The 18,433-nt window shown below is 27.1% G+C and overlaps 1 protein-coding gene across 1 annotated transcript; it reads right to left on the bottom strand.

Moving 5' to 3' along the window:
• Positions 1 to 2,914: 2,914 nt before the first annotated feature.
• On the bottom strand, positions 2,915 to 16,627 carry LOC107452944 (Prolyl 3-hydroxylase sud1). The gene is made up of 13 exons (XM_016069572.3): positions 16,581 to 16,627; positions 16,295 to 16,485; positions 14,805 to 14,953; positions 14,667 to 14,713; positions 12,943 to 13,043; positions 12,515 to 12,628; positions 12,025 to 12,116; positions 10,136 to 10,258; positions 9,113 to 9,223; positions 7,986 to 8,065; positions 4,565 to 4,827; positions 4,428 to 4,486; positions 2,915 to 3,165 (listed from the first exon to the last, which is right to left on the bottom strand). Exons 2-13 carry the CDS (start codon positions 16,461 to 16,463, stop codon positions 3,016 to 3,018), a joined length of 1,458 nt encoding a protein of 485 aa, XP_015925058.1. The 5' UTR covers positions 16,464 to 16,485; positions 16,581 to 16,627; the 3' UTR covers positions 2,915 to 3,015.
• Positions 16,628 to 18,433: the final 1,806 nt, after the last annotated feature.

Consider the following 18,433-nt stretch of genomic DNA (forward strand, 5'->3'; position numbering starts at 1 on the left):
TACTATATGTCAATTGATACATTTAGAACTTTTGCAAAGAATGCCAATCCACGTGGAAAAGGGTAAAAATAATTTTTTAGCCTTATGCACATTAATGATTCATTATGCATTAATTGGAGCATAGGAGCACTACGCCACTGTATCCGAGATTTACATAGATGTGTGTGTTTCATTATGAGGATAGGGGGGCTTATTTACATCCACAAGAATTCGATCATCTACGCATAATTAAAAATCTAGATTAGTTTTTATTAAATACTTCGAAAACATAGTAGAAATTTTAAAAAATTGGCTACATTATGATTTTACATAGATTAAAAGTACTCGTATATACAAATTACGATTTCTAAAAACATCTCCCCCATTGGAATATTAATATTGAAATCTCTATAGTTGTTAATATGAATATAGTATGGCTCAACGTAAGTATTACAATTTCTATAACATATAAGACTTCAGCAGACAGTCAAGTATGTCTATTTTAATATGGCTCACGATTCGTGAGGAAAAAATCCATAATGCAAGAGGTAAAATCTCCACATCAAACGATTAAGTATATATTTAGTTCCCTTTTAGAATTTGTTACTTTAGGATACCGGGTTAACGAGCTTATAATTCCCGGTGAGTAAATATTTAAAAATTTTTGACAATTTTAAATCTTTTGAACTCACAAAACAATTGATTGCATTTGCCTACTTGAATTTCAGTAATTCGATACGGGCAAAATTGATGATACACAATCCCCCTAAGTACCAGTTTTCCAAACAATAATAAAAGTTCATCTAAAAAAAACCGCATGAAAAACATTGAAAGTGTCTTACAAAAAATGTATTTTTGAAGAAAGAAAATGGTTTCTAAACAATTTCAAAAGCAATCGAACCGATGATTTGTAAGCTTTAACACTTACTTTAAATCTCTTGATTTAATGAGCTTATATCTTGATTTAATGAACACAGCGAAGCGAAATTCTCTGGTATTTATTATATGATTGAGAAATATGTAATATAAAATTGAAATGAGGACGACCGCGTGAGATGAGTGTTCGACTTATAGGCGACTATGGAGATGTTCAATAAGTAGCGAAACATTAACCAATATTTTATTAATTGCATTTCAAATCTAATTGATTAATTTTTTTTTCATAATAGGAAGGCAAAAGTTTCAGCTCAACAACATCATAAAAAGAATGCTTACGTTATTTTTTCTAATGTCGTTAAACTCTTATAAAAACAAATTTAAATTGAGAAGAAAACAATTTCAGACTCACAGTTTTCTTATGGGTATAGCAAGAGATATCTTTGAAATGGTTTATGCATTAGAAAATGCATCAACTAAAAAAACAAACTTTTTAAAATGTATTTACGATTTTCAGAAAATTTTTGCAGCAATATGCTTAACGAAATCAATAAATTTATCATCCTTAAGTGTTCCTTAGTAACCTTAAGTGTTCATAAGAGAGCATAATGCAATTTTTTTCAATTAATTTCACTAATTCTTTGTCAAAGTAAATATGGGTGTAGCAGTGTCTAAGGGCATCCTGTATTAACAGGATAGGAAATTTTTTTTTTTATGATTGCAGCGATTTGAAGCATATAACTGTCATCATATTAACTAAACTTTATTTACCATCATATTTTTGGAGTTAAGATTAAACATATAATTACTGTTTCCATTTTACAATAAATTATAGTTCCTAATATTTAAATTTTTTTTTTGGTATCTCTGGTATTTATTTGGTATTCTTTTGGGATTTGGTAGTTACATTTTACACTCAATAATATAAAAAAATACAAATTTAAAAAAAAAAAAAAACCCCATTTAAAATTAAGATGGTATTTGATCTGAGATAATGAAATTAAGAAGAAATTAAAAATTTCCGATTGTAGTAAAATGAAAGAACCAATATCTTTTTTTTTTCACATTGTGGATCAGAGCGGCTATTTTCTTTCAATTTGTTTTCTATATTACTGTAGAAGTGAAATCAAGTAGATGGAGAAAAAATTTTTTAGACTAACTGATGCTGCCCTCTATTGACAAAAAAGGCTTAACATCTTATAACAGTTTTCATTACATATTTTAATTTTACTTTAATAAACAACAGCATTATTTATAATACCTTTTTTCTTAATATGAAATGAAAAGTTTATGTGTTCTTTAATCTAAATTTTAAAAGTTTACTCAAACTATATTTAGACAAAATTAATTTATTATTATTTTTTGAAATTTTATTAATTGATACTGAAAGCTGGAAGAAAGTGGAAAAAAATATCCAGAAGAAACTGAATGGACTGGAGGAAACTAAAAACAACCAATATATTGTTTACCAATATGAAAATACTATGAAAATAATTTAAAATTAAATAAATAAATTTTGAAATTTAATTTTCGTTAAAAAAAAGTTATGATATTTTAACAGTTCTTTATAACAATAAAAATAAGTTTTACTACATTCCTTTGCATAAAACATCTGCAGTTATTTAAATTTCTTAATTAAATCATTATTACTATCATTAATTCATAATTTCCTAATTAGTTCATAACTTTTAATTTAAATTGTTTATTTTTCAATTATTTAAAAATGATGTATTAGATAGCTTTGTTATTAGTCCAATTTTATTAATACTATTATATAATCCAGTCGTTAACTGCAATAAAATTGTTTAAATAGCTGATACTTCTTTTTTAAAAAAGAATTTCTTTCATTTATTCCACTTGGATGGGAAGAAACCTATCTTTTCTGAAGTGGTGTCTTCTACTGTGAAAAAAAAAATGGTCATAACTGATGCTAATTTAATTATTTTTTACTACTAGCATACCTAGCACATACATGAAGCAAATTCATAACTTATTATAAGCACTAGAATTCTTTGAAAAATGCAAAAAGAATATGAATTAATTCATAACATCTATTACATACTTTAAAAGATGTTTTTATTAAAACATTTGTAATTTAAAGGATAAAAGATGACATATTTGTATAGAAATTTTGGCGATACATTAAAAACATTTATTTCATTATCTCTCTTTGTACAAACAGAATAAGTCGTAAAAACAAGAATCAGATTCAAGAGTAGACTGCTTATTTATATATTTAACAAAACCAGCAGTTCCTTCAGTAATATAAACAAGAGCCAAAGAGTTAGATTTTGGATCAACTCGTAGAAGCTGGAAAACAAAAAATGAGGATTTAAAATTTCACTAATAATTAGAAACAACAAAGTATTATTCAAAACTAGGATATAAAATAAATAAAAGGAGTCCTATAATAACTATGTTCATTATGTATTCTTAGGAAATTTGTAAAAGTAAAGTAAAAAGAGATGTTGTAAGCTAATGTTTAAGAGTGAGAATTAACAGAAACATTTTGAATTCTGATTAATAATCAAAGGTCATTGAGAGAAAAATGAAAATATTATCAAAATCCAGTTCAATAGTTTAGCTCAGAGGTTTAAATGATCGAGCATATTTTGGCAGAGCCTCTGGCATTATAAAAAAAAAAGTTCATTAGCTGCTATAAATATATTAAGCAAAAAAAGGACCACTAATTCTTTGACGAGTAGAATAAAATATTTATTAAGAATTTTTCCTTGATGTATATATGCTGAAGATTAATAAAATAAGCTGAATTCTAGTTTGTAAAAAATAACTGTTATAAACAATAAAAATAGTAGTTATCAGAAAAATGCAATTCTTTATTCTTGAATTTAGTTATTTTATTTTGAATTGAAAAGCTCGATGAGAAATATATATGAAATTTTTATAAAGCTTCATAATTTATTATGAAGCTAATTCTTTCCATAATTTATTCAACAAATTTTTTTTAAAGCATCATATTTTATCATGAAGGTAATTTCTTCCCTAATTTATTCAAAAAATTGTTATTAAATGCTTTTTTTTTAAAGTTTTACTAACTTTTTTTTTTATTTGCATTTTCCATAAAGAAATTTATATATAAACAAACTAAATATTAAATAAATTACGGATTACTGATTAGTTATAAATTTTATTATTTTCATTTTTACTGGTTAAAAATATCCCAACTCTTGGAACTCCTGTCATCCTTCCAAGGGAACCTATGTTTCAGCAGAAAGCTTTTTGGGAACCTCTGGTTTAGACAACAATGACTGGTTTAGACTCTTAAGTTTTTTAATAAATCCTTAAAATGCATTTATTTTGGTCAAAAATATATTTCTTTTAAAAACTATAAGAGTTTTGACATCTTGAATAGTACATTTTGCTGGTTTAAAGTTTAGAACTGTTTTTTCAAAAGTTTGAAGAAAAAAAAGTTATCAAATTTCTCATGTTAGTTATGTTGTGGTTAAAAGGTAAGGGACTGCACATTGACCATAACCGCATTTGGCTCTTTTCCTACAAGTTTTGCACTCGTAATATAAACTAAACTCCATAAATATAAATTCTACTATTACCTCATCTTTTTCTTCTTCTGCTACATAGCTTGTGTAACCTCCGTGCAGAGAGTCCCACTCTGAAAATTTATTTAAAGTAAATATATAAAATTACAAGAACTAAATAAAAATACCATCTTACAAATATTCTTTCTTACTTTCAAAGTTCATGTAGAATGTACTGTTTAAAGTGGGTGTTTTTGTAAAAGATTGATCATGGAGCAATGTGTAACAGCCATGATTCCACCTCCTTACTGAAGATGAAACCTCGGACATCTCGAACTGATCTTCTGCTTCAGTGGGACATAAACGTAACCCAGTTATATGTGATAACAACAGCAAGAAGTCCTCTGAACAGAATAAATTTTCTAGCTCTTTGAGAATGGGACTTTGTTCAATATTTGAAACTTCATCATATTTCCTAATTGAAAACAAAATGAAATATAGAATAAAATGTTGAATTATAGTTCTAAAATGTATTTAAAGCAATTGCCTGTTAGCATTAATGTATAAGATAATGTAGCTTTCTTTTTTTGCTCAGAAATATGTTAAAATTGATTTTAAATATTTGTACAACACACAAAATTTTTAACTTTTGATTGCCAGGGTCGATATGTGCTTTAACATGGCCCAATGTTTCAAGCTCTGGTTTCCCTCTTTGAAAATAACCTTAGTTGAAGAGACGTTCTCTTTAAAATGTTTCAATTTCTCTTCACTTTTTTTTCTCTGTATGCCTACTTTGCTTATGCTCTTAACTTTCTTTTTCAAATCTTTGATTTTTCTTCCTATTTCTTTCATCATTAAATTGCTGTTAAATTGAGTTTTTTTTAAATATTGGAAGATTTCTTTCATATTATCCATTTTTTTTAAACATCATTTCCTATTACATCTCAATCAAAAATATGTCTTAAATCAGCTTGATATAAATAGATTTAAAAAAAAAATATACAGATTTAAATATTTATTTTCTTTAAAAGACATCAATTTAATAATCGATAAAACATTCTATAATTAGATTGTTGAATTTTTTTCTTATTGATTTCTAGTTTTAAAATTTATTGTAAACAATTGTCACTTTTACGCTTGAGTTATCAAAATTACACAAGTACTTGAGGTGTAATAAACATCAGTACATTTGAAATGACATTTTAAAAACTTTATAATGCTTTTGGGTCTTTGCCAATAGAGAGCAAAATAAATATTACTTAAATTTTGTTTCTTCTTTTTTTGTCTTTGTATATTTACAGTAAAAAAATTATGACTAAATATAAGTTTATTAAAAAAGAAACAGCATGATAAGATGTTAAAATAATACATAAGCATCTTTTAAGTGTTTTTTCTAGCCCAAATCAGATGAAAAGTTACTGAGAAATCAAACTTCAAAGAAGTCGTACATTTAAAAGATTTCTCAGAAAATATTTAAACCATTTTGTTCAAACTCTGTATTTTGACATAAAAAATTACATTCTTGAAAATTATGTAAAATTTGTATAGCTTACAATTCAAAAATGTTTAGACTGATATTAAATAATTATAAAAATTGTTTTTGCAAAGATTAACTTTGGATAAACAAACTTTTATAATTCCGTGCATTAGTTTTTCGATTCACTTAAATTCTTGATCTATGACAAAATATGTGAAAAGTAAATTAAAATTTCCAAACTTTGTACCACTCTCCTGGACAAACTATTAGAAACATATTTCCCAGATTAGGGTCCTATATTTAGAGGGTCAGATATCTGCCAAAAAAAGATATGCTTATTCAGGAAAAGTAAATTTTTGTAGCTTAATATATCGTTTGCGGTAAGTAATTAACATAGTTGAAGTGACTCCCTCAAACTATTAAAATTGAGTCCTAGATTGATAATTAGATCTAAAGTTATTCTAATTGTTTTTTTGTTTTTTTTTTGCGTGCAGTGCATGTGAATCCGTGTATCAAATGTAATGCAAATTTGATAATATAAAGCAAAATATAATGTAATATGTTGATATATATCATAATATCATAATGTAGAAAATACTCCTATTTCAGCTGAAAAGGTAGCTTCAATTTAAGTTTTTTATCCAAACTTCAGTAGATTTTTTGAGAAATTGAGGTTATTTAGGTTTAATTTTTGAGAAATTGAGGTTTAATTTTTTCATCCCATGATTTAGTTATAAATTGCTGTGATTTTTTAAAGCAATATAGCAAAATTGAACCATATAAAGTCAAGATTATTGAGAGATTTTTTATGAACTCGGAATTGAATTGAGTTCAAAAATGATAAATGATCCAAGAAAATAATGAAGCTATTTGATTATGAAGGAGATGATATTTCTTCGAACACAATTCAAAAATTTTTTTTTCTAAAAGAAGTATTCTTCTCCCCATTGGATAATGCAGTAAATTCCATTAATGACTGCTTTACTGCAGTAAGAAACTATATAACAATGTGGAAGTTACTGCAAAATATAAAGGCTTTCCAAGATAGAAAAGAACTTCTAAAAGAATGCTTAATTTTGCAGGACATCTAAACCTTGGAAAGGGAGAAAGTGATGATATTAGTGAAGAACCCTGTAAAGAAATTGAACTGATTAGAGACTTCATATACAAAGAAAATAGATTGCCAATTGATCTCATAAAGTTCATTCAAAAGAACAACTTGAAACATTTCTCTTAACTTGTAGGTAAGTTTGAGAATTTTGTTAACAATTCCAGTATCTGTAGAAAAGGGTGAGTGTTCTTTTAGTAAATTGAAAGCTATAAAAACCCATTTATGGTCTACAAAGACACAAGAGAAACCAAACTATTTGGCAATGATTTCTATCGAAAATGAAACTGTAAAAATAATTGATTTTGAAGAGTCTATAAAACGGCTTGCAGCAACCAAAGCATGAAAAAATACATTTTAATGTTTATGCTTATATACTTGTGTGTCATAAGAGATAACATTAATTAAAATATTTTAGAACACTTGAGGTGATCTTCTCATCAATTAAACTAATGACTAACTTATTTTTACCTTTAATGCATCAATTGTTATTTATCTTGTTCACCAGTTTCTTAAATTAATATTTAGGGCTGATATAGATTTGGCAATTTTTTAGTAAAAATATTGCAATTTAAAATATAAAAAGCAATTTTCTACAGCCTTACAATAATACCAGTAAGATAATTCTAGGAGAAAAAGTTATTATTATTTTAAAATTCAGATTTTTTTTCCAAAATTGAGTATAGGATGCCATTTTAGTATTGCCTAGGGTGCAAAATCATCTTTCGCACCTTAGACAACAGAAGCATAAACTTGAAAATGATTTTTAAAATCAGCTTTTTTAGACTGCAATTTTTTAATTAAAGCATATTTTTACTCAACAACAAAGTATGATTTTAGAAAGGAAAAAGATATGAAAAATTACAAATTAAAATCCAACCTGTTGACATAGCAAAGCATGTCAAAACATCTTTTGGGTTAAAAATTATTTAACAGAAGCAATATGCGTATTGACCAAAATTTAAATACTAATTTTAAATTATTTTTAATAGAAAATATGCAAAAAATTCTAATAAAAAACAACATTAAGAAATTAAACATTAATTACCTTCGGTTGCAAGGGCCTTGATGTTTCCATTCTATTTGTTGAGAAGATAGAGCCTTACAAATTTCTTCATATTTGTCTTCCTGTAAATGTCCAGAAACATAATAAGTTATGTTTTCAAAGTAAGATAAATAATATATAGTAATATAAGTTCTTCGGAAACAACATGTTTAAATTCTATAATTAATTAAAACAGTCATGCACCTATAAACTACAGTCAACTACCAAGGAAAAAAAAGATCCTATGTGCTACATAGAGAAAAAAGAGAATAAGTGATTATCATTTATAAATTACAATAAGTAAGTCACACTCCTTTGGAGGCAAGCAAAAGAAATTGGGTCAAATCATCGCGAAGAAGACAATTACAAAACACAAGTACAATAATAACCTCCACAAATTCAACATAAAAATATAGGATCCATAACACTAAAAAATAAAACGTAGAAAAAAAAACATTAATATACAGTACAAAATATTCATTGCATAATGGGACTTTTCTATTTTAAACTTATTCACATAGGGCCACAAGAAACAAAGCAGTATTTGCCTCTATATTTCTTGGAAGTAGAGTGTTTTTAGAGACAGCATAGCCGGAGAGTAAACTAAAAAGTGTGGTCTTTTTCAGACTCATTTTGGAAGAAGAAAAAAATGAACTTTGTTATCAGTTTGGTTAACAGAAACCTTGGTAAATTGAGGTTATACTTCTAATGTATATTAAATCTTGGGCTCAACGGGTTCTTTCACAAAATCCTATTGACATCAAGCTTGGATTTAAAGTCATTGAGCTCTGGCAGGCTCAAGAGCTCAAAAAAGTGAGTTTGAACCAAAACTTGGTTTATCCTTGATGTTGAAATAATTGAAAGAGGGTAAAATATTCAGTACAGAAGAAGAGAGTGCAAAAACTTCCTTTGTTTCAGGCTAACAAAAAGCAAGACTTTTAAGAGCCACTCATAAACAACAAGGGTATATAAATCATGCATATAATTAAAATTGCAGTACTTGACTGCAGTTAATCCTATCATACAAAAAGCTATAATTGTATCAATCATTTAGAAAGTTAAGAGATAAAAGTACAAAATTTCACAAAAATGAGACAATTCTTTAGATTGTTATAAAAATAAATATTTACTTGAATAAATGTCATTAGTTCTATCTCTGAGCTCTCTTCAAAACTGTCACGAATTTCTATTTGAGTTTCAGGATCCAGATAAGCATGATTAATCCAACTCTCAATATCAACCTACAAAGTCAAAAATAAAAAATTTTTAAAAATTTTAATAATTAAATTACTCTTTTTGGGCCAAAATGATTGACCTATTTAAATCTTGTGTTTGTAGCATGATTGTTCTCTTTTGAAAAATTTTACTCTTAGCAATTAATTTTAACTTATTTTAGGCTATTATAGATGAACCAAAATTACAGGCTCAGGCATGTTAAAAAATAATTTTTAATAATTATTTAATATTATTTTTATAACGATATTCCAAAAATCTTTAAGTTGTAAGGTATCCAAAATTTTACATCATTTCAAACTATATAACTTGAAATGGCAAAATACAAAGTTTGAACAAAATTAGTAAAATAATTTCTGAGTAATAAAATTTTAGGGAAATAATATTTTTAAATTTATATTTTTCAAGAGTTTTTTGCGTGATTCCTTTTAATCATGACACAGGTTTTGAAATTGTAAAGCCTTAACTTCCACGCATACCCTGACTCTCAGCAGGCAGTTGTGAAATTATTTTATTTCACCTAAAGTTAATAAAGGTTAGCAATAATGCAATAAACTAATCAATCACTCACAATTATAGTTCATTGCCCTGATACTAACATGGATTTATTTTTTTTTAAAAAAGAGTAATAATAAATAAAAAAAAGTTAATTAAAATATATCAATTAGAAATATACTAATAATTAATTTTAAAAAAAATTTGCTTTCTAAAACCTACAATTACAGATGATGGTGTTCCCAAAAATCTGAAAAGGCTCTTTATTGAGGATCTGGATGTTTAATAGGAATAATCATAAGAAAGAAACTGCTTGAAAAATAATACTAATTTATAGAATCAAATATAAACATTTACTTACAAATAAGGCACATAAAAAACTAATTATGCATTTTAAAGAATCCACATAATTTTCTAAAACTTACAGTAACTGTTGATGGTTTTTTGAAAAGCACTGTTTCTTTGTAAGGATCTGGACGTTTGATAGAAGGACCATGAAACCAACCACTGATGGATGTCCTTGTTTTGTAAGAAAGAACTTCAGAAACCTAAAAAAAGTCATTCATATAACCACTGTTCAACAAACTCTCAATTGAATTTTGAAAAGCTATTTAATTTTTAAATGAAATAATATAAGAGTGCTTAATCTGTGGCTTGGTGGTCAGTTTCTTTTACCACATACTGGGTAAATAATTAAAAACAAAAGAACATAACTTTCATTAGAAAAGTGTATTATTAGTTCTATTAAATAGTTTCAATATTTATTTTTAAGTTTTTTAATATTCTGAAATATAGAGGAACTGTTTTAAGTGACAAAATATTTAATTCTTTTGAGTTTTATAAAAGAATATTTACTTTGATTAAAGCATATTTAAAAGATTCGTCGGTAAAAATTAACCCCTTACTTCTTGCTCCCGTGAAAATGACGGGGTTAGGTTTCGCCCTCTATTTCTCGCTCCAGTGATATTTCCGGGCTGGAGTGTTCAGTAGTAACGTGCCAATAAAACTAAAACTAATTCATTTCTTATGCCCGGAAAACATTTTATTTCTCACTTTACACACAAGATGGCAGTACCAGGATATCTTTAAGGTAATTGGAGATAATTAGTTTATTTTAAACTAGATGTCAGCACTAATAAATTTTCAGGGATAAAAAAATAGGCACTTTTATGACCGTTTTCTTGGAAATTAACCGATCAGTAAGGGGTTAAAGATGTAAGTGGTTTATATAAAACGAACAATAATAATAACAGTAACATAATAACAGAACAATAATAACAGTAGCAGACTATTCAAGGCTAATAGATATTTCTATGGTCTCAGAAAACAATCTAAATCAAAACTGATCAGAATGAAAATCTACTAAATCTATATAAGACTTATTCAAGAACTGTCATACTTAACAGAAGTAAGTGAAAGCTAAAAAGAACTTGTTAATTTTTAAACGCAGAACACCAAGGTACATTTCGGTCTAACGAAACAGAATGATGCACAGAGAATCTTAAATAGTAATAAAATGCATACAAAAATGTAGGAAACCTGATGTAAATGACAAAAGCAACTGATATTTGATGGCTAGGTCATTTAGACATGATGATACATCCCCAGCAAATAAGCTAACCTTTGCTAGAATGAAGGAAAAATGACAAAAAGGAAGGCCAGTCAATTAAGTGGTTGAAAAATGCTGAAATTAACTACAGCTTTATGTAACTTAACTAAAAAAGACAATGCAAACATTAAGCAAAAAATGCAGTTTGACAAACTGCAATTTTTTTTCTTTTTCATTTCAAAAGTACTGTTCACATATTTTGTAACCATACACAATTAGCTATTTGATGTTTTTTAATTTTTAAGATATATTGATGTTCTTCTTATTAAAATGAGGAATAATTGAATTAAATCTTACAAGACTACATGGCTTAGATACTTTTTTTAAGGTGAAGATCTAGATCTAGTCAAAAAATTGACATTCACAAAGATTGATGATACAAGAAGATGCAGACCAGCTATGAAGTGGTTCGACAGCATGGAAATGGATTTGAGAGTGTTGGGTGTGAACAAGTAGAGAAATATTGCTGTAAATTGTACTGCCTGAAGAAAAAGAAGACTGTGAAAGCATTGGTTTGCCCTAGACTTAAGCGCTGCTGAAGAATTGGGTTAATAAAAATTGAAATAAAAATTAAATTCATCACAGCCCTTAAAAGTTAAAGCCTACTTCTTAAAAAAGTTATGCAGCCAATAAATAACAAGATGAACAAATAAAATTACAAATAAAAATTTCAAATGAAAATTAACAAAAATAGAAATAATTTACCTGATGATAAGATTCAGGACTAACTTCGAAAAAGACGAGATTATTCCATACTGGAACAAAAGAAGTCTTGATTTCTGTAGGCTGACCATTTTCTAGAAAGAAGAGATATTAAAATTTTGACATGAAAAAAATTAATAACTACAACTTGTTTTAAATCAATAGAAATAAGTAACATAAACTATTACATCTAAAACAAATAAAAATTCCTATTTTTAAAAATATTACAATATTAACTACAAATGTAATTCTATTAGAAAAAAAAAAAGAGCTAGTTTCTATTCATAAAATTTTAACTTAACAAAATTAAGAAGATACTTGGTAGGATAATTAACGTATCCTTATCAGATACATGCAATTTTTAAGCCATGCTTAAAGTATTTTCTTCATCAATTTTTATAACATTTATATTTATTTAATATTATTATTTGTATTTGAGTCATATGAAGACATTCATTTGCAGATACAACAAAAATTATCAAAATAAAATTACCACATTTAAATAAGTCTAGGGTACCACCATCTTTTTCTTCCCACTCAGGTACTAGATAATAAATATAAGCTATTCTTCTGCCTTCCAGTTCATCATCATGACACAGCAAATGGTCTTAAATAAAGGGAAAAATTAATTGATCAACATGATAGCATCTGATTGACATGAAATTTTAGTTCTAATGTAGAAGCCAGAGTAAACTGTTTGCGCATTACTATTTTCCAAAAAAATGCAGATGCAGTATATAGAATCTTATGAAAATCAAAACCATAAAAGAATATAGAAAATGAGAAACCGAAACATGTTTAGTGATAAACAAATACTGATATTAGCCAGAAAAAAGTTAAAGAGTTAAGTTAAAAAAGTTAAGATCTAAAAAGAAGAAAAAGAGCGATGTGTAATGTTAAAAGCAACAAATAATATAATACCTGTGTACGTATAGCAAGAACAAGACATATCAACTTTATCACTCAAAGGTATCTTTGTAACGTCTTTCATCCATTCTAAACAATTTCCATTGAACAATTTCCTTTAAAAAAAATAGAGGAATTGATAAGCTATGATAATCTGTAAGAACTATTGTATAACTAAAATGAAAACTAAATACATCTTTGGGTGCTTGTTAAATCTTCCAGTGCTTGTTAAATCTCAAAATCTTTAGCTAGTCCAGAGTCATGTTAATCAATAAGATACATGCCAAATTCAAATGCTTATTAATGAAAACACATAAATGTACTTAACCCTGTAGCAGAATCGTGACGACATTGTCACAGAATGTTACCGATTTCTTCCAGAAGGATTTTTTCTTTGGGAAATAAAAAAAATTGCTTTTCCTTTCTGCTGAAATTTTCAAAAGATTTTATCTTTTCTTCAAAATCATATTCAAAAGATGCCTTTCCGGCTCATCAGAGTGGGAAAAAACTGCCCGTGTCTTTTCTATTCTCATTGGAGAACAATAAAAAGTAAAGAATAATGGAGTAAACAATTTGGTTCTTTTTTCTGTGGAAATATTTGTTTTAATTTTTTTATGCAGTTATTACTACTAATTTCCACATATCTTTTTAAAACCGATATTATTTATCACAACTAAATCTCGAAATGAAAACACGCATTTAATAACCCCTTTTTGGAGAATCCGATTCGCGAGAATTCGTCGTCTTTTTTTCCGGCAATTACTGCTACAGATTTTAAAATTTTTTAATGTGATAATGAATTAAAAATGCAAAAAAGGAAATAATTAGTGTGTTATCTTTCTACAAAATGGGAGAATATCGCCCATAATATTAGAATTAAAAAAAACCCACATATTCAATTTTAAAAAAATGTTTTTTTTTTATCCAACTTTTATGTTTTATTTAATTTTTTTTTGAAGTTAACATTTCTATTACTTTAAATTAGTAACATATATATTTGTTATTTTTAAATATCTTGCTGAAAGAAATTAGTATTAGAGAGGTATGACACAGAAAGCTCGATAAAATTCTGCCATGGGGGTACTTAATAGTCTATAAAAAAAGACATGGACATAATTATATTAATATCAACAATTATTTTAATTATAAATTAGAAGCATTAAGTATTACTATCAAAGAAGCACTCATTATTATTAAAAAAGGAGTGTTAAGCATGATTGATACAGAACATTATAATTCACAAAGAAGTACAATCATTAGAAATATCAATAGCAAGTTGTCAGAAATATCAAAATGCATAACACTTATACCTTATCAAATATAATTGATTTTTCCTCCCTTCTAATGCTTTTTTCCCTATGTGGTTTATCCCCCATATGACCTCTTGGTGATATTTAATAAATTTTATAGGACACGCCATCAGTATTTGTGGTTCTTTATGGTATTTCTTCTCTGACTTGGCCGAGCTTATAAAAAATATCACATGAGTAAAGAATACATGCCTGGTCGGGGTTTCTCAGGAAATATAATTTATAAAAGTACTGTTTACCCCTTTTTTTGTGTGCATGTTTTGCAAAATTTAGTTTTATTAACTTATACCTTTTACTTATTATACTGGTGAAAAAAAAATTATTTATGAGCTAAATCAAAAAAAGGTAATTTTAAGTCTCACTCGATTATATGGATTGAGTTTTAAGTCTCAATTTGTAAATGTTCATAAAAGAATGAATATTTTATACCTCAATGCTTCAACACCTGCATATAAGCACCCAGCTAAATCTTCAGACTTGAAACAAAAAAAAAGAAAAAAAATATTAAAAATACATATTTAAAAAAATAACATATAATCTTATCTGAATCTAAAATCTTATATTTACCTGTTTAAATTGATATAAATCATTTATTTTTAATTCAACATCAATTTCATCAACATCATCTTTAATTTTATCAACTTCCTTCAAAGGTTGAAGGAAATTTGGCAATATGCAACAAGTAAAAGGATCAGTGACTATTTTGGCACCATTTTCTAAAAAAAATTTCAGCATATTTGTAAATAAAAATGACAACATTTCTTATATCTATCTATAAATGTAAAATCAAGCTATTTAGGATATATTTAATAAAATTTTTAAGTTTCATTTTATCATATTCCCCTTTAAAGTATTTTTACAAAAAGTTAAACTTATAATTTATGTTGTCCGAAATTTAGTGTATTTTTCCACCTTATTTTTAATAATATGCTTAGAAATGACTACTGAAATTCAGCTCACATGGACATGTTTGTCTTCAAAATGAAATATCAAAGGCCAATTTAAAATACATATTTAATTTAAACTTTAAAATATCTTCAAATTATTAAAAAACTAATGAATTCATAATTGAAATGGATAATTAATATTTAATTAATTTTATTAATAATTTTTCTTCTTCCTATAAAACCAAAAAAAAATTTAAACACACATTACTGTTTCTTTTTTTTTTTTTAGACGAAGTGCAAAATCTAATAGGAAACACTATGCATTTTATTGCCCCGGTAAGTAATAGAGTTTCTTCATCTTATGTTTTATGAAATACATAAATAGTTACTCTATACAAGTTTACATGCCTTTATTAGAAACTATCATTCTAGAGAATATATATTTTTGTAATAAGAATCTTTATATTTTACACATTCTATACTTTATTTTTAGCTCTCATTGGAAAAAGTATCACTCGGATTGAATACAGCATACATTATCAAGAAGAAAAAAAAGCTAGGAATTGTCAAGGAAAGGTAAGTATAGAGAATGATTGTATGATATATTTTGCCATATTTGAAGATTTATGATATAACCAACCAAAATCAAATTTTTTAATATATTTGATAAAATTAGAAGCCTGCAATACCTATGGAAAAGGCAATTTTAAAGAAAAATATATGTATTTTCTGTTCATTAAGAAAATACAAATAAAAGAAAACTTTTTTTTAGAAGAAAATACTTTTTTATAACCCTTCTGCTACATTAATTCTACATATTTTTTTTAATGTTCTACATGTTTTTTTTTCATTAAATAAGTTTTGTTACGTAGATGACATATGGAGTTAAGTACTGAGATATGATTTTTTTTCTTTTTATCAGTTTCCTTGAGACATCTATTACATATGGTCCTATGTATAGGTGCTACACATTTGAAAAATTATTTATTGCTAGAAAAATGAACAAAGTTTTAATAAACATATGTGAAAAAAATAACTAAACGTAAACAAAAATACTTAAATAAACAAATTCGATCAAAAAATGTTTATATGAGTTTAAAATATGTAAAACAATTAAGGATATACACTTTGTTGATATTTTTAAGTGTGACGAAATTACAAACAACGTACCAAATTGGTGAGACTTTTTCTCTACAAAATATTCAGAGAGGGATTGTATAAAAGATGAAGCTTTGTAGTCATCGTTTATATTAATATTATGATCATCTTTAGTGTCAGTTTTTACTTTCTTCGCAGTCGAAGTTTGATCCTGCGTGCGTTTTTCTGATATATTTTCCATTCCTGAAGTTAAAAGCAAATAACTATAATCAAATTTGACAATTAGTAAAATAATTTACAACATGAAGTACAAATTACAGTATGTAACAGTTAATGTAACTATGAAATACAAATTTACTTATTGAAATTTGGGTACAATTTTATTTGTTTACCTTTTTCGTTTTGTTTATCATCTTTTCACTTCACACGAGGCTAGAAGAATGATGGATTGATTGAAAATGCTTAGAAACTGTTTTTGCTGTGCTTGATTACGTTACATCCATGTGCCTGAGTTAAGAAATGTACCGCATCTAGCTTAAGAGCCATTTTCGGTGCCTGCAGTGTATGTAATACGAATAACCCTTAAGTATTAAACTTCACTTCAGTAGACTTCATTGCAAAAAAAATTGACCACTTATTTAAATTTCCTGCGTGCAAAAAAATAATTTTGATCACTGTTAATATGTCCCGCAGTGGACTGATCGTTAGGACACGGTTCTCAGCAGATCACCGAAGTCAAGCATCGCTGGCTACGGTCAGTGTGCGGGTGGGTGAACACTTGGATCAGTCTGCGTAGGGGCCGAGGGTGTGCGGTATTGGTCCTCGTTAAACTGTGCTACCGTAAAGTGCTCGACTTCGCGCGCAGGTCGTCGGGCTACCGAAGCGGTGGTGCCATCCCCTCCGCAGAGGATCAAAATTGTGATAGCATGTCTTCGGATCATCCTCCGGGATGTTTCCCAGACCATCGCCAATAGCCCATTGTGCAGCTCTAGTGCGACGTAAATCAACAACAACAACAAAAAAAAAATATATTTAATATTTTTATTCTTGAATTCAATCATGTTTCGTACGATTTTAAAATTTACTTACAGTTAAGATGGAATCTTTTTTTTTTTCGTAGTTTTTTCTTTTTAAAAAATTGCGAAATGTTCTTAGTCTTACACAGTAAATATTTCATCATAGTGACAAATTTAAAAAAAAATTTTTTTTTTCTCAGTCTAACCTAATACTTCTATTAGGGATAAATTGTTTTCTTTCTACTTTTAAATTTTTATAGAAAAAAATTTCAAAGCCTTTTTTTATTTTAAGAAATTAGAATTTTTGATTAAATATGTATGTATATAATTATCTAGTGGTAAGTTGTTAGAAATTGTATAAGTTTTTACTCTGAATATTTTAAAAAGTTAACAATTTCAAATTATGTTATTTTTTTAGTTTATTTTAAACATATTAAAGAAACTCTTTATTTAGAGTTTTATTAAAAAAACTTTCCAACATTTTCAAGATTCAAGATAATTTTTTTTAAAATAATTATTAGAATATTTAAACTAGAAATATTCCTTCAATATATCTGTGTTTTGGAAGTTATTAAAAAAAAAGTTTATGCACATGTTATCTATACTGAAATAAAAATATATGTATTCAGCTTTGTGTTTAAATTATAATAAGCCTTAAATTTTTTTATCTTATGAGAAAAACGAAAACAATTTAATAATTTGAATCAGAGAAAAGGCTTAGTTTTCAAAAGAACTGTTTTTCTTTCTAAAGAGAAATAAATTAAATAGACAAGATGGGTTTAAACAGGGAAAAAAATAATGGCTGTGAAATGACGGTAAGTTGGTTATCGTTTCGAAATTATTAGTCATTATGAAATTGATCAGCATTACACTAATTCTTGATGATGTTAATGAAACGTAATGGTGGGCGTGTTCTGTTAGATGCACCCAGGGACTAATATAGGGGACTGCCTTTATAACTATGGATGCACCGCTCGATCTAGCCACTCGTTCCGTGCACATGCGAATCTTTAGCACGAATCGCATTCCAGTGCGATTGCTCGTGTGAACGTGCAGTGAAAAAGCTACGTACTCACCTTACTACGAGAAAGCTACGATGTGATTTCCGAGCTTCCGATCGCCGTCATGAGAAAAATAGAACTTGACTGACGCAAAAGAATATACATCACTTTTTGTAAAAGAATGTATATCACCA

The sequence above is a fragment of the Parasteatoda tepidariorum genome, chromosome 4 (assembly GCF_043381705.1).
Source record: "Parasteatoda tepidariorum isolate YZ-2023 chromosome 4, CAS_Ptep_4.0, whole genome shotgun sequence".
NCBI lineage: Eukaryota > Metazoa > Arthropoda > Arachnida > Araneae > Theridiidae > Parasteatoda > Parasteatoda tepidariorum.

Excerpts from the sequence above, each read along its gene's own strand:
- LOC107452944 (XM_016069572.3), bottom strand. The coding sequence starts at position 16,463 with ATGGAAAATATATCAGAAAAACGCACGCAGGATCAAACTTCGACTGCG. Across the intron at positions 4,828-7,985 it reads CAAGGCCCTTGCAACCGAAG|GAAATATGATGAAGTTTCAA; the intron begins GTAATTAATGTT and ends GTTTTCAATTAG. Across the intron at positions 3,166-4,427 it reads CAGAAGAAGAAAAAGATGAG|CTTCTACGAGTTGATCCAAA; the intron begins GTAATAGTAGAA and ends TTTGTTTTCCAG.